Consider the following 25,041-nt stretch of genomic DNA (forward strand, 5'->3'; position numbering starts at 1 on the left):
ACTATCTTTCACCAAATCTTTTATCAGAGCAAATAGTTTTCAAATACCCCCCTAGCCCTGGCTTCAAATTTGTAGTAGTAGAGAACTCTGCACTAAGCTGACAATTCTGTTGTTTGCAAGTGCTCAGCCAATGCTTGCAGTTTTGTGGAACTGAAATTCAAGTCAGGCACTGATTCTGGCTTGCAGTTGTCAATCTTGTTTCATACATTCCGAGTTATTAGTAGCTCCTCTCAATTATAGGCTTTTGATAAAATTAGGTAAATGTGAGTCTCTCTCTACATTCTTGTCCTACCTATATGATGTATTCAGTACACCCCTGGCATTGTCATACCATTCACCTGAAGCTGTTGGGACATTCCCTATAGCCTTTGCTACCTTCTGCTCTGTCTTAATCCTTTCCTGTCCTACCCACTTATAGTGAGCCTATTTCCTGATAAATGCTTCTTTTTTTAAAAAATTTATTTATTTATTTATTTATTCCTTTTTGTTGCCCTTGTTGTTGTTTTTTATTGCTATAGTCATTATTGTTGTTATTGATGTCATCGTTGTTGGATAGGACAGAGAGAAATGGAGAGAGGAGGGGAAGACAGAGAGGGGGAGAGAAAGACAGACACCTGCAGACCTGCTTCACCGCCTATGAAGCGATCCCCTGCAGGTGGGGAGCCGGGGACTTGAACCGGGATCCTTACGCTGGTCCTTGTGCTTGTGCCACCTGCGCCACCGCCCGACTCCCCTGATAAATGCTTCTTAAGTCACCCTGAAAAACTTGCAGAAGTAGCTCTACATATGAAGAGAATGCTTTTCTCAAAGATAACAGAAATACTCTTTCTAACTGGAGATTTTATTTTAGAAAATGGTGAATGTGTCACTTGGAATACTGGTGTGTTTGTTCTGGCCTCTGATGAGTTTAAGTCTCCATCAAACATAGAGGAGGCTGAGGATCACTGATATATTATTATTATTTTAAGTTAATGCTTTTTTATTTTAGTTTTTCATTATGATAGTGACAGAAAGAAATACAGCAAGAGAGGGAGAGACACCTGCAGCCTTCTCTATCACTCAAGAAGCTTCCCTCCTATAGGTGGAGACCTGGGGCTTGAACCTGGGTCCTTGAGCATGGTAATGTGTACAGGGTTGGGAAGAAGGCAAATGCTGTATGAAATTGGGCAAGAGATCTGGGATGAATTCCCTGGCCCCCAATCCATCATACAACTTGTAAAATGCAGTGCTTTCTCCTGCAGTAACAGGCACTGGTGGTTTCTGGTTTTCAGAGCAGCTACGTCAAAAGGCTCTCTTTCCCTGGCTCACAAATGGGCTGGCGAACTGGAGATTGAGGTGTATGCTGGGTGAAGTCATCATCTACCTATCTACCCATCTCTCTGCCTATCCGCACCCGAGCTCAGGACAGACTCTTGGATGGGCTGGTAGTGCTTTTTCTTTAGTTCACTTTGCTCGGTTCGTGCTGTTACCTTGAACTTCTCCTCGTAGTTCTCAAAGGCCTCCATGACCATGCACACCGCCTCCAGGGACCGCTCCAGCCGGCTGTCCACCCCGTTGAAGCGATACATGCTGCCTGACACATCCACTACCAGGCGCAGGCGCTTGGGCTTCTGTTGGGGGCTGCCCATCTGTGGGAGGAGCAACAGAAGCCTGTGAGCCACAAGCCCCACCATCCCAACCATTCCTGGGAGCCCACAGGCTGCAGAGTGCCAGCTGAGCCAAGCACTGCACAAGGCATTGCTGCTGGCAGGCGGGATGATGGCACCCAAGGACTGTCCACTCCATGAAGTTCAGACATGTCTGGGCCACATGAGGAAGATTTGCTTTTTGAATATTGCTTCTTTTTTATTTTAGAGTCAGAGAAGCAGAGAGAGCGTCGGGAGAATGTGATAACCACTACACTATGGAAACAGTGCAAGGCAGAGAAAGTGAAAGAGACCACAACACAGAAGCTTCCTTCAGTGCAGTGGGGGCCTGGCTCAATCCTGCACATAAACATGGAAAAATGGTACACTATCCAAGGGAGCTATTTCACTGACCCAGGAATATCTTTCAAGACCCAATGTAGTCTAGTAAAATGGCCATCTAACCAAATTATACTCTGATATATAGGCTCTGGGTCAGATCATTTTATTCATACATTTTCTTCAAGTTTGGGAGCTATTCTCTGCCCTAATCTAACTGTCTAGTCCTAGTCTCAACTCTGACAACATCTTCCCAGACAATATAGTCGTCTACCTACGTGTTAGCTATCAGACTTAAGCAAAATCTACAAAAGTCATGAGCCCTAGGAACATACCTAAAATAAACTTCCTCACTTCTTTCTATAAAATTTCTATCTCATCTGCTCTATTACTATTTGTTGGTTTCTGTTTATTTAACATTGTGTCCTGCTTTATATCTTACTGCCTTTCAGCCACCAAGCTGCTGATGCTACTATGATTCCATCCTGACTCCCCTGGGTAGACAACCTCACCAATGTGTCCTAGAACCCCATTTCTCCAGAGCCTTACTCCACTAGGGAAAGATAGAAACAGTCTGGGGGCATGGATCAACCTGTCAATGCCCATGTGCAGTGGAGAAGCAATTACAGAAGTCAGACCTTCTAGCTTTTGCACCCCCAAAGGAATTTTGGTCCACACTTCCAGAGAGAGAGAAATGATAGAGGGAAGATGACCAGAGGGCACTGAACTTTAATTTTATCAGGACCTGGAGTGAGAAGAGGAAAAAAGGAATGACATTCAGAAGTAGTAATAGGTGTAGGTGTGATTTAGAAAGGAAGAGAAAGCAGGACCATAAAAAAAATGAGGGCAAATATATATAATATAGACAGTTATAGAAATAATAGTCAACCCATATCTGCAACCTTGGGAGAGCTACTGTAAGCTTCCAGTGGAGGGAATGGGAATATAGAACTCTGGTGATAAGAATGGTGCAGAATTATACCTGTTATCTTATAATTATGTAAATCAATATTAAATCAGTAATAGAATTACAAAATAAAATTCTGGGAAAAAAAGAGAGAAAAGAAGTAACAGTCTGGAGAGAGACCTAGAACCTTACCTATCATTTCCATGCCCTAGCTTAGGCTCAGTTACTCTGGCTAGCTTGAGATATTTTTGGAAGTACACACCAATTTTACTCTTACCAGTTGTGCAGCGACCTGAGAATCCTTTCCCATGTAATTCATAATTAACGTTAAGAGCTCCAAGATAAGGAAGGATGGAGGTGTTCTTGCAAGGGAATTCAGGAAGATATTTCATCCATATTGCTTGTCTTAAGTAAGTGTTCAGTTTTCTCTTCCAGTTACTCAATTACTACTATTTGTCCTGACTTTTCTTGTCCTGACATTAAAGTGGCCTCAGATTGACATTGAGAAAGAATTATCCATGAAAAATATGAAAACTTTAAGGGGTTTTGAAGGCAGGCCTGCCAATCAGCAGAATTAAAAACCAAGGACATAGGTCATTTTTACTTTGAAGAGATCAGATTATTCTGCTATTCCATACTTGTTAACATGCCTGGGGACTAATGAGCAAGGGTTAGCTTTGAGAAAAGACTGTGGGCACTAAAGTGTAATGGCTTAAGACAAGTTCAATCTTTTTTTTTTTAATTTTTAATTTTTGGTGGGGAGAGCTTGTCTCAATTAAGAGCAGTGCCAGAGGAGGGGACAATAACATAATGGCTATGCAAATGACCTTCATGCCTAAAGCACTAGGTTCCATCCCTAGCAGCAACATAGGTCAGAGCTGAGCAGTGCTCTGGTCTTTCGTTCATTAAAACGAATAAAATATTAAAAACAAAACAAAATAAAATAGTTCCACATGCTTCCATGACTACCCATGAGCTCAAGGGCATAAAGACACACTTGTCAACCACAGTGAGTGGGTAGAGAAAGCAGCTGGTGACTCACCAGTGACACAAATGTCAGAACCCACTAAAGGCCCTCTCTGAACAAACACTTCATGGGAGTGGTGCCTCCCCTTCCTCTTTGAGACCCTGAGGCCCCAGTGGCTACTCAGTAGCACTGGTGCTCAGGCTAGGTGGAGTCAGTCTGCCCAGAGACTCAGTATATCACTGGATAATCACCTGCCTTCTTTGAGTCATTATATGGCAAATATTTAAAAAATGAGGATTGTGTAACTACAGATTATGATTAGAATTACTGAAGGGAGGATGCCTTAATTTGCAAAATTTTCTTCTATTTTGGGCACAGCTAAAAGGACACCAAATAGCAGAAAACCAACAAGGTTGCTCTAGTGATTTTCTGTTTGTTTTGTTGCCACCAGGGTCATGGCTGGGCCCAGTGTCTACCACTCCCAGTAACTATATTTTTTCTTTCCTTTAGTGAAAGAAAAATAGAGAAGGAGTGACACCTGCATCACTGCTCCACTCCTCATGAAGTGTAGCCCCCTAGAGGCACTGCCATGTGGTGGCCTGGAGCTCAGACCTGGGTCCTTGTGCTTGGTAACGTGTGCACTCACTCAACCAGGGGAACCACCACCTGGCCCAGCTCTAGTGTTTCACTTGTGTAACCCTCTTGGACTCACAGGATGCTGAGTGTTTTCAGTTTCCCATCCAGGGCACCAGTGTGTGTGTGTGTGTGTCTGAGAGCTGATTTCCATGTGTGTGTGGTGTATGTGTGTGTGTCTGACAGCTGATTCCCGTGTGTGTGTATGTGTGTGTGTGTGTGTGTGTGTGTGTGTGTGTCTGAGAGCTGATTTCCGTGTGTGTGTGGTGTATGTGTGTGTGTCTGACAGCTGATTCCTGTGTGTGTGTCTGAGAGGTGATTAATGTGTGTCTGAAAGCTGATTTCTCCCTGTGTGTGTGGTGTGTATGTGTGTGTGTGTGTCAGAGAGCTGATTTCCATGGATGACATTAACCTCTCTTGGCTACTGACTTCTTAGTTCACGGGTTGGCAAGATAGCTCACTTGGATAGTGAGTCTGAGCCCCTTTCCAGTCTGACTCGCACTGCACAGAGGGAAGCTTCAGTGTTGTAGTCTTTCTCTCTGTCTATCTAAAAAAAGTCGACAACAACAAAAGAGCAGTGACAACAAAAGGGCAGGTGTCTGTTGCTCAGTTCCTTCTCGCCATGGCCCCTCATGGGACCTGCTGTAGCTACCACCCCCAGCAGGCTGCCCTCTCCAGAAATTACCTCTTTCTGTTTTAGTGAGCGCTCTTTCCTGTTGCCTTTTTAGCATTACCATTGGGACTAGACTGTCTAATTTATTTATTTTTAAATTTTATTTTATTTTTTTATTGGGGAATTAATGTTTTACAATCAACAGTAAATACAATAGTTTGTACATGCATAACATTCCCCAGTTTCCCATATAACAATACAACCCCCACTAGGTCCTCTGTCATCCTTCTTGGATCTTTCTTTCTTTCTTTCTTTCTTTCATTTTTAACAGAGCATTGCTCAGCTCTGGCTTATGGTAGAGGTTGGGACTGCATATGGCACCTTTGGTTCCTCAGGCACAAAAGTCTTTCTGTATAACCACTATGCTGTCTCCCCGGCCCTCTCTTCTGGTTTCTTAAGCCACACTCTTACCTTAGTAGATAATCTTTTTATGAACTGTTCTGAACCCTCTTAATCTGAAAGTCCCTGTTACTCCTAGACTCACACAGGGATCTTATATAATAAGTAGTGTGATTCTTATTTATTTTGCACAGTGCTTTCCTTGGTCACAGTGAGGGCTTCCTGTGTTGGGCAGACTGGAGAGGGTAAGACCCTGGAGCCAGGGCTGTACTAGCCCACCACCACTCACCTGGGGCTCCAGGTCTCCCCGACGCTTGTAGATGGCTTTTTCTCCTGTTAGCCCATCAATGATCTTGGCATCATCTAGTTCTCCCATAGCTTGGTGTCTCAGCCACTGCCGCTCTTTCCCTTTGGCCTGGAATGACACATAAGGCTCATCTGATGAGATCTGTGCACCCCCCACGCAACCCCATCATCATTTTCTGCAGGAAATTCTCTGAGACTCTGACTAAGTGACGGTCTGGGAGCATCAGGTCCTAAAGGGACTGGTTCCTGCTCTGCTGATGAAGAAATGCCCTCTCTCTGAGAGGATGTTGTCTGCCTTAATGGCTTTAGCATGTGCAGTGGTGACATGAACTCATACTGCATCCTTCAACAGGAAAGCAGTGCCCACGTGACCCTTGGACAAAGGTCTGGAAATGTGGTGGAAATTTAATTCTTATGGGGTTTCTATCATGAGACTCCTAGACAATGTATTGGCTGGCAAAACAATCAGCTCGAACTTGCTAGTATCATCTTTAAGCATAGAGCATATGTGATTTTCAGAACTCTTTTCTTTTTAAACAAATGCTGTTATTTAAGTTCTCTGGGCCTCAGTGTGCAAATGCAAACAATAGGAGGGGAAAACAATAGGAGGGGAAAACAATAAGAGGGGAAAGGCTTGTGTCCCACATATCTCTGCTGCCTTGACTTAGAAATCTTCTGAATATCCTGTCCTTCCCTTCCCTTCCCTCCCCTACTCACCCCTCCCTACCCCCTTCCCTCCCTCCCTTTTCCTTCCTTCCTTCCTTCCTTCCTTCCTTCCTTCCTTCCTTCCTTCCTTCCTTCCTTCCTTCCTTCCTCTCTTCCCTTGATCGAATAGAGAGAAATTGAGAGGAGACAGGGAGAGATACACCTGCAGCACTGCTCTTGAGGTTTCTGCCTGCAGGTGGGGATCTGAGCCTGGGTTCTTGCATATGGTAACATGTGGACTTTACCAAATGTACCACTTCCCAGTTCCTGAATTACTTTAATTTTTAAAAAAAAATTTTAAAATTATCATTATTTACTGGATAGAGAGACCCAAAAATCAAGAGGGAAGGGGGTGATAGAGAGGGAGAGAGACAGGGAGACACCTGCAGACCTGCTTCACCACAAAGCTTTCCCCCTGCAGGTGGGGACTGGGGGCTTAAGCCTGGGTCCTTGCACATTGTAACATGTGCACTCAACCAAGTGTGCCATCATTCGGCCCCCTGAGTTATTTTTCTAAAGGTAAAACAGCACTGCCTCACAATAAGTTACAGTTATGCCAGACTCATTAAAATGACAGCTAGAAATCAACAGATTATATAATGTGTCCAAATCAGGAATCAGTGTTTTATTATTTTTTTTAAGATATAAACACAGAGGCAGAGAGAAAAACACACCACAGCACCACTGCTTATTCCTATGTGGTAGAGGCTGGACTTAAACCTAAATCACACACATGACAAAGCAGTGTACTACCCAAGTGAACTATTTTGCCAAACCTAGGCATAGGTTTATGGCAGCTGGTGGATCCTATTTATTTTAAGTAGTGGAGAGAATAGCAAATGTATATTTGTGTGTAGGGGCTGGAGACCCTGTGCTCTGGTGGTAGAGGTGGCAGCATATTGAATAAAGTGCTGGACTCCTAGACATGAGGTTCTGAGGTCGATTTCTTACATCACATATGCCAAAACGATGCTATTTTCTTTCTTCTTCCTCCCTCTCTCTCTCTCTCTCTCATAAATTTTAAGGGAAAGATCATGGGCTCTAGATTAATCATGTCCAGTACCAGAATTCAGGTCAGTGATTTTAAACCTGTGAACCTGTGTGTTTCGGTTTTCTTTTCCCTTCCTTCCTTCCTTCCTTCCTTCCTTCCTTCCTTCCTTCCTTCCTTCCTTTCTTCTTCTTCTCCTTCTTCTTCCTCTTCTTTTTTTTTTTTTTTGCCTCCAGGGTTATTGCTGGGGGTCAGTACCTGTACCACGAATCCACTGCTCCTGGCAGCCATCTTTTCCCATTGTGGTTGTTGGATAGGACAGAGAGAAATAGAGAGAAGAGGGGAAGACAGAGAGGGGGATAGAAAGATAGACACCTGCAGACCTGCTTCACCATTTGTGAAGCAACCCCTCTGCAGGTGGGGGGCTGCGGGCTTGAACCAGGATCCTTGCAAGGGTCCCTGCACCAGTCCCCACTTTCTTCATTTCTATAGTGGAGCTAACACCGCAGTTGACCTTTGCGCAGTATTATGAAGATTGGCTGAGATACTAGCTGGAGGCTACTGAGAAGGAGCCTGGCAACCTGGATTGACTGGCAGTGGCAGTATGCACAACTATGTCTACATTAATCTAAGCTCATACCTACCACTGGCTTGTGGAAGCAGACGTGTGACAGCACTGTCATTGAAAATGCAAAGCCCCCCACCTGCAGGGAAGTCGCTTCACAGGCGGTGAAGCAAGTCTGCAGGTGTCTGTCTTTCTCTCCCCCTCTCTGTCTTCCCCTCCTCTCTCCGTTTCTCTCTGTCCTATCTAACAATGATGACATCAATAACAACAACAATAAAACAACAAGGGCAACAAAAGGGAATAAATAAGTAAAATATTAAAAAATGTTAAAAAAAAAAAGAAAATGCAAAGCCATGCTTCACACATTTACTGTCTGTTCAAGGGGCAGACCAAACATCACACAAATGCAACAACCATTAGGGGGCATGTTCCTGACAACCTTATTGTAAGCTTGGGTAATTTTTGCACATTTTAATAGATACATTAATGTGAACAAGAAAATCTCCTAGACCACCAACATAGTTATTAAATTGGGGAACTAGTGGTGGCACATACCACCATGTATAGGGACCTGGGTTCAAGCCTCTAGTCCCCACCTGCAAGGGGGGGTATCTTCACAAGTGGTGGAGTACCACTGCAGGTGTCTTTCCTTGGGTCTTTCTTACTCTCTCTCTCTCTCTCTCTCTTTCTCTCTCACTAGCTTTCATCCTCTATCAGAAAGAAAGAAAAAGGAAATAATGGTTTTTAGGAATGGTGGTGCCACGCTGGTGGCCAAAAAGGAGAAAGTTTTCATCTTACTGGATAATTAATTTTAGGGACCTACTCCCTAGGGAGTATGTCTCCAACACCTTACAGGAAAATGGGATTCATTAGAGCATAACTCAAGGAGCTCATGCAAATTTGTAAGGTCACGGTGGTGACCAGGGGTAGGAGAAAGGGGTGAGCAAAATCTTCTAGAACCCTTCCCCTAGGGGGTAGGGGTAGATAACATAATGGTTATGCAAAGAGACTCTTTTATGAGGCTCCAAAGTCCCAGGTTTAATCCCCAACACCACCATAAGGCAGAGCTGATAAGGGTTCTGGTTAAAAAAAAAAAAGTGTCTAGAATACTCTCCCACTGGGACAGGTAAGACGGACTGGACCACACAACCTAGTCTGCTCAGGCAAAGAAATCAGATGAGGGCCACACTTTCCCCTGCAGGGCTTAGTTCTGGACATGCTTACTGGGGCCTGGCTGCTTCCAGTACTGTTTCCACATTGGGAGAGAGCCAAGAATAGAGTCAGATCTGGGAAATCTTAAGAACAATTACACTATAAACCTTGAGGGCATTCAATTTTGTGATACAGTTCATTAGATCAGCAGAAGGATGCCTGTGATATGGATGGATTTTTAAAAAGGGTGTCTAATGATACTAGTAAGCATAAAAGCATAACTAAGTAAAACCACAGAAATGAATGAGTATCAGCATAACAGAAATAGTAGGATTTACTCAAAGTCGTATTCAGGAAAGCACTCCATTATGCTACTTTAGACTCCTGAGATTTCAAATTAAGAGGGGCATAGAGGGCTGGCAAAATAGCTCACCTGATTAGTGTGCTGCTTTGCCAGGTGCAAGACCCAGGCTTGAGCCCAGCCCCCAGTGCGTTAAGGAAGCTTTGGTGTTGTGCGCCTCTGCCCCTCCCCCTTCCCTCCCCTTCTCTCTCCACTACTTAAAAAAAAGAATAATAAAATTTTCAAAGAATACCAGAGAAACAACATGTTTTATGCCAATCAGATAGTATTATCTAAATATAGTTATTTAGTGGGTGATGTCTCAAACAGATTTCCAAAGATTCCACTGCAGTAGAGCATCTGGAATCATTATGTCTGTTAGCTCAGATATTCCTGTATTAGACTAAATGACCCCAGCACATTTGCCATGAACCAATAGTTGTTTCTTCAGTTTTCTCTCAGCGTCCCATGAGGTGAAAATCTCAGCAGACAGCTCTGCTGACCTTCAACACTGGTTTAATATGCAGTAGCTCATTGAGAATATAAACTGAGCAAGTCTTAGCTTCTTATGAGAAGATTGCGACATCCTGCCCTACTGTTGTAGATGTGACGGCAGCCAGAAGCTCTAACTCTGTGCCAGAATAACAGTGCCCTGTGGTCTTCCCAGTGTGGGCCCAGGAAGGGAAGGAGAGGCGGGGTGAATTGTGGGGTGATAGTGTGGGGGGGGGAGGTGGGAGTGAAAAGAAGTAATAATAGAGCCGTGACCAATGAAGATTTGTCTAATAAGCCCAAGTAGCACTGTGAATTCTCTTTTCAGTGCATATGCTAGTAATTAGTGCCTTGCCTTTAAGAATGGAATGAAATCATACAAATAGAACAAAAAAGAAAAAAAAAGTCACAGGAAGTGACTTAGTCAATAAAGTACTGTGCTGCAAAAAACAAACAAAAAACAGACTATAATGTGCAATGTGCCCTTTGGGACTAAATGGTTGGGCCCGGCAGTGATTATGATTAGTGAAGTAAGTAAAGAAGTGAAGGATAACTACAGGATGAAATATAGAGAACTGAAACACACGAACTAGAAAAAATATAGTCAACCCATATCTATGACCTCGGGTGAACTATGATGATTACTGCTGGAGAAAGGTGAGGGTGCAGAACTTTGGTGGTGGGAGTGGTGTGGAATTATATCTCTATTATCTTCTAATCTTGTAAATCACTATTAAGTCACTAATAAAAATATAAAAATCACTTCTTTAGAAAAATGATAAAAGGGATCCAAGCAAAATAGCTCACCTGAATAGTACAATGCTTTGCCAGGTGAGTGGCCCAGGTTTGAGTCTAGCCCCAAGGAAGCTTGGGGCCTGTGGTCTCTGTCATTCTCTCTGTCTCAGTGTTTCTCTCAAGAAGATTAAAAAAAAAAAACCCAGTTCAGAGCAATAAACCTTCAGAGACAGCAAATGTTGGTATGCATGAGACCCCTTCTGTTTCATTTGGTTTAAATCCCCCCTGCTTAACACTATTCTATTTACATAACCACTTCATTCTATTTGCGTAACCACTGTTAACAAGTACCACCCTCCCTCCAGGGCATTGGTGGTTCAGTGATAGGATTCTCGCCTGCTGCACCCCCTCCTTGTCACACTCTGATTTTCACCAGTCACTTTTCTCTCCACCCTCTCTATGTCACATCCTGTTTCCACCCTACTTGGCGAGTATATATAAAGACAGCAGTGTGAGTTTTAGAGTACCTTGAGTTTAGCTTAGCTCGTCTTAGATTGTGCTGCGTCCTGCATGAATAAAGAGATACTGCGTACAACCCAGCCATGAGTCCCTGGTCGTCTGTTACCCACCTGTGAAGCCAGCCCGGCGAAAACAACAAGCAAAAATTAATTAAAGTCATTAAATAACAGGAGGGCCTATTTAGGGATCCTTCACAAGAAGGACAGAATTATAAAAACCTTACTTTTCTATAAAGAATATTGTTTGTCTGCCATCTGAATTTGAGTCTTCCTAAGTGATGCTGTTTTTTTAATTGTCTATTATTGTCTAGTATTATTGTTAAGCTTGAAAACTGCTTCTGTATGTGCCAATGGAGGAAAAGACTTTAGTAAAACTTGGGGGTGAAAGAAATCTGCTACCCATTTTGGTTAACCTCTAAAATTTAGGTGTACTTTAATTTTTAATTTTTAAAGTATCTTCAACTTTATTTCTATTTTATTTGACAGGACAGAAAGACACTGAGAGGGAAAGGGGATGGAGAAGGAAACAGAGAGATAGCTGCAGTACTATTCAACTGCTCATGAAACATCCCCCCTGCAGGTGAGGACCTGAGGTATGAACCCAGGTCCTTGTGCATGGCAACACATGCACTTAACCAGGTGTACCACCGCCTGACCACTGAGTATACTGGTTTTTAAAAATATTCTATCTGTCTATCTATCTATCTATCTATCTATCTATCTATCTATCTATCTATCTCATTTATTTATTTATTTTTATCAGAGCAGTGCTCAACTCTGGCTTCTGGTGATGCTGGGGGTTGAACCTGGGACCTTGGGGCCTCAAGCATGAAAGAGAATCTTTCTTGCATAACCATTATGCTTGCTCCCCAGTTCTTTTAGTTATTTTAATAAGAGAAATACAGAGAGAGAGAGAGACAGCCAGACAGGTAGACACCAGAGCACTGCTTAGCTCTGGCTTACAGTGGTGCTGGGGATTAAACCTGGGACCTTAAATATGAATGAAGGTCTATTTGGAGAATCACTGTGCATTCCCTCCCTGCTTTCCTCCTCCCACTCCCCCCACCCTGCCACCCCTAAATATCAGATGTCTGTAACAGAGAATATAAGTCTCAAGTGCATGAACACACTCTTGTAGCCACCTGCTCTTATAAAACCTCCAGGGCCTCTTCTGAGCCCTCTCCCAGCTACAGCGAACCCTCTGTCCACTGTCACAGACTGTTCTGTTTCTGAACTTCGTATAAATGGAACCAAGGGGCTGGGCGGTGGTGTACTTGGTTAAGGCACACATTATAATGCACAAGGATCTCGGTTTAAGCCCCCGGTCCCCAACTGCAGAGGGAAAGCTTCATGAGTATTGAAGCAGTGCTACACGTGTTTCTCTGTCTCTCTCCCTCTCTGTCCTCCTTCCCTCTAAATTTCTCTCTGTCCTACCAAATAAATCAAGTTTTTTTTTAATAAAAAAAATGGAACCACAGGGCCAAGTGGTGGCACACCTGGTTAAGTGTCCACATTACAGTGCACAAGGACCCAGTTTCAAGCCCCTGGTCCCCGTCTGCAGCGGGAAAGCTTCACAAATAGTAAAGCAGGGCTGTAGGCGTCTCTCTGTCTATGTCTCTTTCTCTATCTCTCCCTCCCCTCTCAATTTCTGTCTATCCAATAATAAACAAATACTAATTTTTTTAAAAGGAACCACACAATAGACCCTTTTCTGCACCTAATTCCTTTAGCTCTGCATTATGCTATGAGTTAAATGGCTGGTGTGCTATGATACTTGATTCTGTGATTCAGCATATTGCTTCTAGTTTGGGGATATTATGAATAATGCCATCACAACTATTTCTAGATTTACCTTTGGGAATAGAGATGGTTTCACTTCTGCTGGGAAGAGTTTCTGGACATGTTCAGTAGCTACTGCTGCTACAGTAACTCTAAGGTATATTCCCCTGAGCAGAGTGGGAGGATTTACTTGCTTCAGGCCTCACCAACTCTCAACTCATACACAGTTGGTCATTTTTTTTAAATTTAATTTTGTTTGTTTTTATTGCTTCCATGGTTATCTCTGGGGCTTGGTGCCAACAACACAGATCCACTGCTCCTGATGGCCGGTCATTTTTCCTTCTTTCTATTTATTCAATAGAACAGAGAAATTAAGAGAGGAGGGGGAGACAGACAAAGAGAGAAAAAGCTAGACACTTGTAGACCAGCTTTACCGCTTGTGAAGCATCCCTCCCTACTGGTGGGGAGCAAGGGCACAATTGCAGATGAATATCACTTTTGGCTTTGCCTGTCATTGATATGTATTTTCTAAAAACAGGAACTATCACTTTTTGAGAAGTGAAAGTATGACCTAGTTTATTTCCAATAATAGCATTTTTCTAATAATAGCACAGTTCCTTGGTTTTCAACTGTAAAGCCTGCAGATAGGGGGTTTGGGTGGTACCAGGTTAAACACACATAGTGTGAGCACAAGGATCTGGGTTTGAGCCCCCGACTCCACACCTGCAGGGGGGTGCTTCATGCAGTGAAGCAGGTCTGCAGGTGTCTTTCTCTCCCTCTATTGTCCCCTCCTCTCTCAACTTCTCTTTGTTCTGTCCACCAACAACAATGGAAAAAATGGCCTCCAGGATCAGTGGATTTGTAGTACAGGCACTAAGCTCCAACAATAATCCTGGAGGCAAAAACAAAACCTGCAGATAAATCTGGACAGATAATGTATTGTCCAGTCAGTCCTCCAATACTTGGAAATTCAAAACGGGAAAAAACAAGGGCTGAGCAGTGGTGAATCAGGTAGAGTATACACATTAACATTCACAAAGACCTAGGTTCAGTTCCACCCCATTGTCCCCTTCTCCACTCACAGTGTTGGAGCAATGTCGGATGTAGTCTCCCCTCTGTCTCTCCCTCTTTATTGAAGAAGGAGAAGATGAAGATGATGATGATGGTGAAGAAAGAGGAGGAAGAGGAGAATTTGAAGAAAAAGGAGAAAAATGTCATAAGTGGTGGCAAAAAAAAAGAAGAAATTTGCTGTACTAGATGTTCTTGGAGGCAGTGGACTGAAATTTACTGAGGGCTGGAACAGAAATTGTTATTTTGGACTGTGAATTTATTGGGACTCACTGAAATACCTCATTAAAAAAAAAAAAAAAACCAAGTTCCTCATATATTTAAATATTCTTTACTGCCTATCTCTACAGCACGAAGCTTTCTTATGTAAATTTGTTCATCCTGCTTCACCATACAAGAAATTCCTACTAGTGAGAATTCACTGTATATGAAGACAGGTCACATCAAATGAAGTTTGTGCTGCAGACTTTCAAAGAAAGACAGTTTTATTACTTTTACACTAAAGAACTCTAGACTGATGGGAGTGCCTTGCTCTGGTGAGTTCATTTTCTGGGAAAGACTTAGTTAACCAGGAAGTGTTTATATGCCTACTAGCAGGCACACATACACCCACAGACAAGGTCAGCAAGACAATCAGGGTGAAGAAACCTGACCAAAGCTAATCATCTTGTGGGCTTTTGACACTTTGCTTTGACTCTAGCACTGCCTATACTCTGACCAATATTGAATCATTACTTATTTCAATAGGTAAGATCAACCTTCTATTATTCCTTTAAATGTGGGTAATGAAGAGATTAGAAAGATTTAAGTCACTTATTTTTATAAAAAGCTTACACATCCTCAGTGCACATTTGAGGAGTGACAGGATTCCTAGGAACAGAGATTCTCTTATCAAACATTCGCTTCCAATATTTCCACATTCTTCCATGCTCAACCACTCATTCTGGTTCATGGTGCTGATCTACTAGCCAAAGGAAAAAAAAAAATCTGTTGGGTTAGACTTAGGAAAACTGAATCAGTGGAAATGATACATTTTTTCTTAGTGACTCCTAATATTTTGACAATTTAGCACTCTGCTAAATACCTGTGTAGTTCCTAGTTACTCTAAATGGTAAAACAGTATTGTCAAATGAAACAGACAAATAGAAAGAAAAAGAAAGACATAGATTTCCTACTTCAAGGAACTGCCTATTTTCTTTTTCCTCTATTATCTTTATTTATTTATTGGATAGAGATAGTCAGAAATCAAGAGGGAAAGGGGAGACAGAGAGGAAGAGAAATAGATACACCTACAGCCCTGCTTCACCATTAGTGAAGCTTTCCCCCTATAGGTGGGGACTGGAGGCTCAAACCTGGGTCCTTGTGCACTGTAACAGTGCGCTCAACCAGGTGTACCACCCACCCAGCCCTGTGTTTTCTGAAGTAATATCTTACTGTAGTGGAAAGAGTCCTGGTATACCAGAAAGAGTCTCCATAGAATGTCCATAGTCTTGGATGGCAATGTAGAACTAAATAGTTAAAAGTGACTATTTACTGTAATTTCATAGTTCCTGCTCACAAAAATTTCAGTCTTCAAGAATGTAATGTCTTATATTTCAAAGAAGCTAAGTACTACATCATAGCTCTGTGCATATACCATAGGCATCTTCAACTTCACAAGTTCAAAACCTCATCCTGTCCATTTCCCCCCCAGTCCTCTCTTTTCTCCCTCCTCCCTTCTCTTTCTTTTCTTTCTTCTTCTCCTTCTTCTTTTTTTTTTTTTTTACCAGAACACTGTTTAGCTCTGGTTTATGATGGTGTTGGGTATTGAACCTAGGACCTCAGCATCAAAGTCTTTTGCATAACCATTATGCTATCTCACAACCCCTCTCCCTATCCTTTCTCACCTCCATAAAAGGAGACAGACACTGTTAGGGCCCCATGTCTAGAAGTCCTCCTTGACTCTTCTCTCCCATTAAGCATCCAGTCCACAGGCAAATCCCCTCATTTCCCAGAGTTAGCTTCCATCTCTGTATGCCTCATCCTAGTTCAGCCATTATTTTCTCCCAGCTGTTCCACACACACTTCCCTCGCCACATAAGCATAACGCTATGTTTCAAGAACATTAAAAAAATGATTAAAATTCTGAGTGTGGTACCTGAGGCTTCATGCATATGTGGGCTAATTTTGTTCATTTAAATAGAAAGAGGAGGGAGTCAGGCAGTAGTTCAGTGGGTTAAGCGCACATGGTGCAAAGCGCAAGGACCAGCATAAGGATCCCAGTTCAAGGCCCGGCTCCCCACCTGCAGGGGAGTTGCTTCACAAGTGGTGATATAGGTTTGCAGGTGTCTATCTTTCTTTCCCCCCCTCTGTCTTCCCTTCCTCTCTCCATTTCTCTCTGTCCTATCCGACAAAGATGACATCAATAGCAACAACTACAACAATGAAACAACAAGGGCAACAATAGAGATTAAATAAATACATTTTTAAAAATGGTGATTTCACCTTTAAATAGAAAGAGGAACAGACACCACAGTGCCAGAGCTTTCCTCAGTGACAAGGCGCACCTATGTGGTGCTCAGACTCTATCCTGAGCTGCACACAAGGTGAGACACACATCCTACCTGGTGAGCTATCTCTCCCACTAAACGTTTTGAAAAAGCCTGATGAACTCTTAGTTCCATAATTATTTTCAGAAATGAACTAGTATTTGCCTCTCTTGGCTATTGAAAAAATGACCATACCTTACTTTCTTCTTCTGTATCACCTCCTGATTTTTGTCTGATCTTTAGCTTAAGAGAATTCAGGCTCCGCTTGTTATTATTATTACATCTACTGTTTTATTTATTTTAACCAAAGCACTGTTCAGCTCTGGTGTTGTAGGGTATTGAACCTGGGATTTTAGAGCCTCAGGCATGAAGAGTCTCTTTGCATAACCATTATGCTATCTTCTCTGCCCATATCCACTATTTTATATATTGCATAGCTTTCAAAAAATACTTATTTTATGAGAGAGGAAGGGGGGGAAGCTAAGGAGGGAGAGAGAGGGAGACACCTGCAGCACTATTTCACCACTCATGAAACTTCCCCTCCTACAGGTGGGGACTGAGGGCTTGAACATGGAAGCTTGTGTATGGCAATGTGTGTGCAGGTCTCTCTCTCTCTCTCTCTTTACCTCTCCCTTCCTTCTCAATTTCTCTCTATCAAAGGGAAAAGAAAAACAAAAAAGTTCAGCCATTGTTAGAAAAGTAAAAAATTAGTCTGAGTGGGTAGAGGGAAGGACTTGCAATGCAAGCATGAGACCCCTCCCCCAGGTTTCATCTTCAGCACTGAATATGCCCCTCCCTTTCTCATAACATTGTGTGTGTGTGTGTGTTCTTATTGCTAAATGATGAGACAGAGACATAAATCTGCTCAAGCACAGCTTGGATGGACTCTCCTTTGTTGTATTTCCTCCCCAGTTTTCTATCATGAGAATTCTCTGTGAGGCAAATTAGCAGTTGATCTACATTACTGTTATCACAGGAGTACAACAGGGGAGGAGTTGGCACTGCATAATAACTTCATTTGCACATTGTTTCTTACTGTGTTTGGAAGAGTCATCACAATGAGGCCAGGTTGTGGCCTTTGGTTTTTGTTTGATCTAGTCTCCCCAGTCAAGTGTAAACTGGGGCTGGTTTGGCCCCTTTCCAGTGTTATCCCCTCCCTTAAAGACTGTCTGAATATCACAGTCAATGCATGAGACCCCAGGCCTCCACACCCCACTGGCTCACAACAGGGCTGTTGGCAGTGACAAAATGGAGGCCAAGGGGCCTACCTTTAGCTGCAAGATTCTTTCCACAAACTGTTTCCCCCAGTAAGAGGTCCAGATGAGATCCAGGGTGTCTCATACACTTACTTGCTGGTTTATTTCTTGGGGAGGCTTTTAAGTTGTGTTTGGAACTTTCACCCAGTGGTGTCTCACCACCCTGTGTTTAGCAGACATTCTTCAGAGTTGCTCCATGTCACAAGCACCCTTTCCCAATTTCTGCTGTCTTTGAGTGGGTTCTCACTGTTTACAACTGTTTACAGCTGTTTACTTCTTTAGTCATCCCAAAGGCCATCTGGCAGAGACTGAGGTGGCTGGATATCAGGACTATTTCCAGGACATGCTTGGTTGAAACTGGCCTTTGCAGCCACTGATGCCATGTGCCGGAAGATAAGAAAGAATAACTTGGACCAGTGAAATAGCTCACATGGATATAGTGCACTGCTTTGTAATGCATGTAATCTAGGTTCAAGCCTGGCCCCTACTTCAATGAAAGAAGCTTTGGTGCTATGGTATCTCTCTGCCCCTATCTAGGAATGAAGGGAAAGAAAGAATGAATATGTGGCCTCATACTGCTGTCCCCTGCAATGCAGACATTCCTTTCACTTGTCCTTTTACTGTGCTCTGAATGTTCACTTGGCCAACACATCTGCTCTTGTCTGGATTATCACTGTATACATATGATCATAAAAGCACAGACATGAGGTGACAGGTCTATATAGACATCTAACTGGTCCAGACATATTTCTGTACTCTGGATTCACATCTTAAAATCAAGCTTGCCTTTTTTTTTTTTTACATAGGTATCCCAGGAGGGAGAAGGCAGATTAAGCGTCAAACCAAACACTTACTTTTTCTACAAAGTGCCCTCATCTGTTCTCTTAGGCTTGTAAAACTCACTGCCCTCCTTAGGTCACCTTCAATTACTGCTTCTTGTGCTACCTTTCAATCACTTTTTAAAAAATTATTTATTTATTCATTATTGGATATATATAGAGAGAAATTGAGAGGAGTGGGGGGAGATAGAGAGGAAGAGGAAGACAAAGAGACACCTGCAGCACTACTTCACCGCTTGTGAAGCTGTCCCCCTACAGGCGGGAACCAGGGGCTTGAACCTGGGACCTTGTGCACTATGTGTGCACTTAACCAGGTGCATCACTGCCTGGCCCCTCAATCACTTCTTCTATCTGTCTTGTCCTTTCCATTTCCAACCACCCTGGGTAGGTTCCTATCCTGAATAATGTAAGTGATTCTCTGATAGAATTTCTTGGCTTTCACTTCTCTCCCCTCTGAGACTCCCAAGTCCTCTCAGTTATGTAATTTCAGAGCCAGGTGGTGGCACATATGACAGAGCATAAATGTTATAATGCACAAGGACCAGGGGGAAGCTTCATGAATGATGAAGCACTGCTTCAGATGTTTTTCTCTTTATCTTTCCCCTTCTTTCTCAACTTCTCTGGCTCTGTCAAATATTAAAATAAAAATACAGCCTTCAATTAGATTATCTTCCCAAAGAAGATATATAATTATCCCAGTGCTTATCTCAACTGTGTGCATGCTACTCACTGGTTAGGAAATAAAGTGGCCTGTACACCCCTTGAGGAATCACCTTCTTCTGCTTTTCTCTCCTTCTACCTACTGCTTCCCCCCAAACTCACTGAAAGCTCTACCCTCTTCTCCAAACAGCCTTCACTTCCAGTCCCGCTCCTCTGCTTACAGTTGTTGTAGAACTACATGAGAGCTGTACAGGTTGCTTTTACATTGCCCCAGCGTGACAAAAGTCCCAGAATTGGCAGAAAACATTTAGAAACTTGTAATGGTGATTGGAAAAGGTATTATCATGTTTGTTAAATTCAATATTAAATAGTATGGACTTGTATTTCACACATATTTCCTGTCATTTTCCTGGGAAGGTTTGAGAAACTCTGGACATGGCTGTCCTTCCATTCCCATCCTTCCAGTTACACATCTGTATCTAAGCATCTGGTCTAGAAAGTGCCCACAGACCTGTCTGCAAAGCCGGAGCACTTTGTTTAAAACATTTTGGTGGCACATACCAGATTGTATCTTCTTGTCTAGGTTAACTGTTGAAGGCAAGACAGTTATAACTATTTGGTAGATGAAACATGATTATAGACTGACTAAAAGATATAGGTAAATGCTTTTTCTTCCTTACACATAAGCCAAGTGTGTGCATAGAATAAAGTCTAACTCCATTATGTACCTGTCTGCATTTCACATTGAGTGGGAATATGCTTATTGCTCCAGCTAAGCTTACTCCTGAGGTCACAGTACCACACTCTTGAGTGTACCCTTCTCTGTCTGGTTAAAACCTGTGGGTCCTTCATGAATTATTTTATGCATCCTTTTGTCTCCTGAGAACCTACCCTATTACACAAAGATGAGTTGGGGAGGGTTGAGTGGTGGCACACATGTTATCTGGCACAAGGGATCTGGGTTCAAGCCCCTGGTCCCCACTTGTAAGAGGTTATCTTCACAAGCAGTGGAATCTTTCTCTCTTCTATTTTATCTCTCTCTTCCTTCTTTGCTTCTTTCTGTCCTATCAAAACAAAGAAAAAATGGTGAATAGGTAACCATCTTTCCTACCTCTTGAGACTTTTGAGCCTTCTAAAACATAGGGATAATGCGTGAGTCATCTGTGGACTCTTGGTGCCAAGAACCATGTACATCACACGTCAGTGTTCAAAACCATTCTATTTTGAACCACTAGAGAAAAAAATCGTAATTGTTGGTTCATGGATATATACTTCTAGTCAAAGTAATCAGAAAGCCTAACTTAGTTTACCCTAGGATGAAACTGCTGATTGTAGGTAAATAAGTCTTAGGGAATTCTGAAAGGAGAGATTCAGATTTTGAAGTTAATCTCATTAAATTTATTAGGCTCTGCTCTTCAAACAGGAAAATTCTTGCTATGAATTCATATAACCAAGAGTCTCTGGGATGCCATTTAGAATCTAACCAAGAAGCAGAGGCAAGCCCCTGATAACAGCAGCCTCAGGTAAGTGACATGAGCTGCCATAGAGACACATATGGATGCAGATATTAACATAGGTGGTGACATTTTATGTTTCATAGTGCTCAGCCCTGATGCCTGGAATCAATGTGTGGGCCGGCAGCTGGGTTTGGGAAAGTCATTTCAAATGATGACCTGCTAGTTCCTGGCCAGGCTCTATGCCATTCACCAAGGAAACATCCATGGTGACGGGGATGATGCAGCAACCTTAAAACAGCTGAAAATCATTAGTCAGAGCCATGGAGAACTGGCAGAAGATGGCAAAAAAGGGGGGTGGGCATCAAATAATGTTTTGTTTATAGTCTAAAGGTTCAGGGGGAGTAAACCAGAACCAGGGTGGAGGGCATGTGTTGATTTTCCATGGTGCATATGTGGAAATTAGTGAGATCACTTCAGAATTCTATTAAGAATGTCATAATGCCTTAGTATTTTGACTCAATAATCACATCCCACAAGAGGCTCTGTCTGCCCTTGTCCAGTAGCTGTGTGTTTTGCTTTTGCTACCAGGGTTATTGCTGGGGACTGAGTGCCTGCACAACAAATCCACTGTTCTGTGGTCATCCCCCCCCCTTATCCTATAGGGACAGAGGAGGAGGAGAGATAGCTACAGCTCTATGCCACCATTGTGAAGCTTCTCTGAAGGTGAGGACTGGCAGCTTGAACCCAAGTCTCCACACATGGTAACGTGTGTGCTCTATTGGATGTGCCACTGCCCAACCCCCCAACAGCTATCAGTTTTGCTTTGTTTTTATAGAGACAGAGAAGGCAAAGAGAATGAAAGAGACCACAGAACTAAAGTTTCCTTCAGTGCCATGGGGAAGAGGCTCAACCTGGACTGCATGCATGACAAAGCAACACACTACCAAAGCTAGCTATCTCCCCAGGCCCCAGTAGCTGTGCTTTTATTTAGCACTCCTTCTCTAAACCGAAACTAGATGACCTAACTGAGAAGAGCATATGTGGGGTTTGAAATTGGAAACAAGAGAAGCAGTTGAAAATGCTGTGTTGGTATTTGAATAGTGATTCAAGATGTTTTAGGAGGTAAGTGAAAATGATACTTCTCATAGAAATAAAGAGTTGGGAGAAGGGAAGAGACTGAACAGGACCTGAGCTTTGTGCTTAGACATTTGTTCAAACAATGCAGAAGATACTTTTTTTTTCCCGTCATTCTAGCCCTATAGTTGCAGTTTCTTCATGACAAAGAGGATAGGTATGTTTTATAAGGTTGTGAAAGGTAAATGTGAATATTAAGATAACTTCTGTATCAAGTATAGAATGTAACACTGCTGACTGTAAATGTCAAAGCACAATGAATGTCCGTATTTGACTGGGTGTCTAACTTGAAATTCAGGTTGATAAATATTAACAAATACAATGATATGCATAGGCATGATGAAACTAATTATTTGTCAGAGAGTGTTCTACACTAGGCACTGTTAATAATGGCTGACACATTTCATCTGAGTTAATTTTCATAACTGTCCTACTATGTCACTTCAATTTTAGAGCAGGCTGCTTGGACTCAGAGCTGGCACTATTAACCACTGAGACATGCTGATGATGCTAACAATAGAAGGCTATTAGGAGAATACCTGGTACATTGTAACTGCTTAATAAATATTTGCTAATCAGTAACAATAAAATATTGAGGAATAAAGTAAAAAAAAGAGGCAAAAGGCTTGTAAAGTGAATATTGTGAGTGGAAAGACATCCTATCCTCATGGACTAGAGGAATTAACAGCACTAAAATGACCATTCTACCCAGAGCCACATACAGATTTAGTTCCAGCCCTTACCAAGGTGCCACCATATCTCTTTAAAGCTATACAAATTTATCTGAAACCAGAAAGTCCCTAGGGTTGCCAAAGCACTCTTGAGGAAAGAAGAATAGACTGGAGGCATCATACTTCCTGATCTCAAAATTATACTACAGAGCTACTGTAATCAATACAGACACCCAGACCATTGAAATAGAATTGAAAGACCAGAGTAAGTCCACATAATATGAACAATTAATTTTTGACAAGGGGCCCCAAAATGTTAATGGAAAAAGTAGAGTTTCTTCAATAAGTATGGCTGGGAAAATTGGGTTGAAATAAGCAGATGAATGAAACTCGACCACTACAAATCACCAAAAGTTAACTCCAAGTGGATAAAAAAACCACAGACATAGACCAGAAACTATCAAATACATAGGATAAAACATTAGCAGAACACTTCATGATCTACACTTCAGGTATGTCTTCAAAGACATGTCCAGCTGCAAAGAAAACAAACCAATGGGGCTACATTAACCTGAAAAGCTTCTGCTCAACAAAGGGAACCATCACCACAATGGAGAGACACCCTACGGCATGGGAGAAGATCTTTATATGACATTCATGAGGTATAGCACTAATAACCAAAATATATAAAGAGCTCACAAGCTTACCAACAACCCCATTAAAGTCACTGATTATCAGAGAAATACAAATAAAGAACAATGAAATATCACTGTAATCCGTAAGAATAACATACATTAAAAATGTCAGAAAAAAGAGCTGGGAAGTGATGGAATACTACTTAGCTGTTGAAGTCATCTCCTTTGCCTCACTGTGGATGGAACTTGAAAGCATCATGTTAAGTGAAATAAGTCAAAAAGAGAAAGACAAATACAAATAAAGGATGATCTCACTTATAGGTAGAACTTAAGAAACAAAGACAGAAAAAGAAAATAAAAAGCAAACTTGGACTAGGTGGGGTGTATTGCTTCAAAGCAAAAGACTCAGGAAGTGAGGGGTGGAGGTTGCGGTGAGTGGAGAGGATGCTGGGGTCCTGCTGCCTGATGGAGGAAAAGGACCTACGCTGGGGGTGAGTAGTTCCTCGTCTCCCTGGGGGTGACACTTACCACAGGGAGACGAGAAACTACACCTATGTGTCAGCAACTGTACTGCAAACCACTAACCCAATAGAAATGATAAAATAAATGAATACTTGCTTTTAATAAAATGCTGGTAAAATTTTCAAGGCATATAGAGATGGAAGTTCAACCTCTAAGTACTCATAAAGATTACATCACCTTCCCTCCCTTTCTTTTAATTTAAAGTTTTCTTCCTGTCACTGAAGCCTATTTTCTCTTTTTCAAATTTCTACTTAGAAAAGAACAATAACTTTCCTGAAATAATAACTCTATGGGAAGGTGTTTAGGACGTTAACACTGGTTGTCTTATGGATTTTTGTAGGTGTGACTTTCTTATTTCCATCTATTTAATCTTTCTGTGAGTTATTCTTCCACAAGATTCCCTCCCCCCATTCTCCCCTTTCACTTTCCTCTAAACACTGTAAAAGCAGAACTGCTCACTGTGGTGTTTAGGAAAGGAGTCATTCCTTCATATGAGTCCTAATTTCTTCTGTAAGAAGATACAGTAGCAAGTCTAGCTTGTCTTTCCTTGGCTGATCATTTAAACATAGATGATATAAATGATTTGGAAAAAAAACATTTATAAATGATATAAAGTATTATTTCAAGGGCTTATGTGAGGATTAAATGTGATAATTCAAAAGCACTAATCCAAAAAGATCTACACAGTCCAATGTTCACTGCAGTTAGATTGATGAGAGCCCAGGGTTGGAAACAATCCAAGAGTCTACTGACAGATGAATGGCTAAGGATGTGGTCAGTGTGCAGAACGGAATATTCCACAGCTGTGAGAAAAGATGATAGCTTGTTCTCTGCCACAATATGGATGGAACTGGAGAGGATCATGCTGAGTGAGATAATTCAAAAAGAGAAAGACTGGGTGATCTCATCCATGCAAGATTTAAGAAACAAAGCCAAGGAACAGACAGGGTGAAACATTAACAAACCCTTCATCTATGTGTGCAGATCAGAGGCTTGTAAGGAGGGAGGGGCAGGGTCATAAGTGGTCCAGTACCCTTAAGTGGAAGCAGAGTGGGCACTTACGTAGTAGGTGAGCTATGAGACTGTACACCTGAGACTACAGTCTCATAAACACTTTCTTTAAAACATGCTGATGCTTGTAAAGCAACTATAGGATAGCATGCAATGAACCCAAATCAAGAATCAAGATATTATTAACTAGGGCCTGCAAG

The 25,041-nt window shown here is 42.1% G+C and overlaps 1 protein-coding gene across 3 annotated transcripts in view; it reads right to left on the bottom strand.

Annotated features, from left to right (window-relative positions):
• The window catches only part of VWA8 (von Willebrand factor A domain containing 8), a 408,658-nt gene that overhangs the window by 17,142 nt on the left and 366,475 nt on the right, over window positions 1-25,041 (bottom strand). Inside the window, exons 41-43 of one of the 3 annotated variants that reach the window (XM_060194752.1) lie at window positions 14,143-14,187; window positions 5,773-5,898; window positions 1,470-1,628 (exon numbers count right to left, since the gene is read on the bottom strand). In XM_060194752.1, coding sequence (XP_060050735.1) covers window positions 1,470-1,628; window positions 5,773-5,898; window positions 14,143-14,187 — 330 coding nt within the window. The remainder of the gene's footprint in view (window positions 1-1,469; window positions 1,629-5,772; window positions 5,899-14,142; window positions 14,188-25,041) is intronic. The other 2 variants (XM_060194755.1, XM_060194753.1) reach the window with 2 other exon arrangements.

This window comes from Erinaceus europaeus, chromosome 7 (genome assembly GCF_950295315.1).
Source record: "Erinaceus europaeus chromosome 7, mEriEur2.1, whole genome shotgun sequence".
Lineage (NCBI taxonomy): Eukaryota > Metazoa > Chordata > Mammalia > Eulipotyphla > Erinaceidae > Erinaceus > Erinaceus europaeus.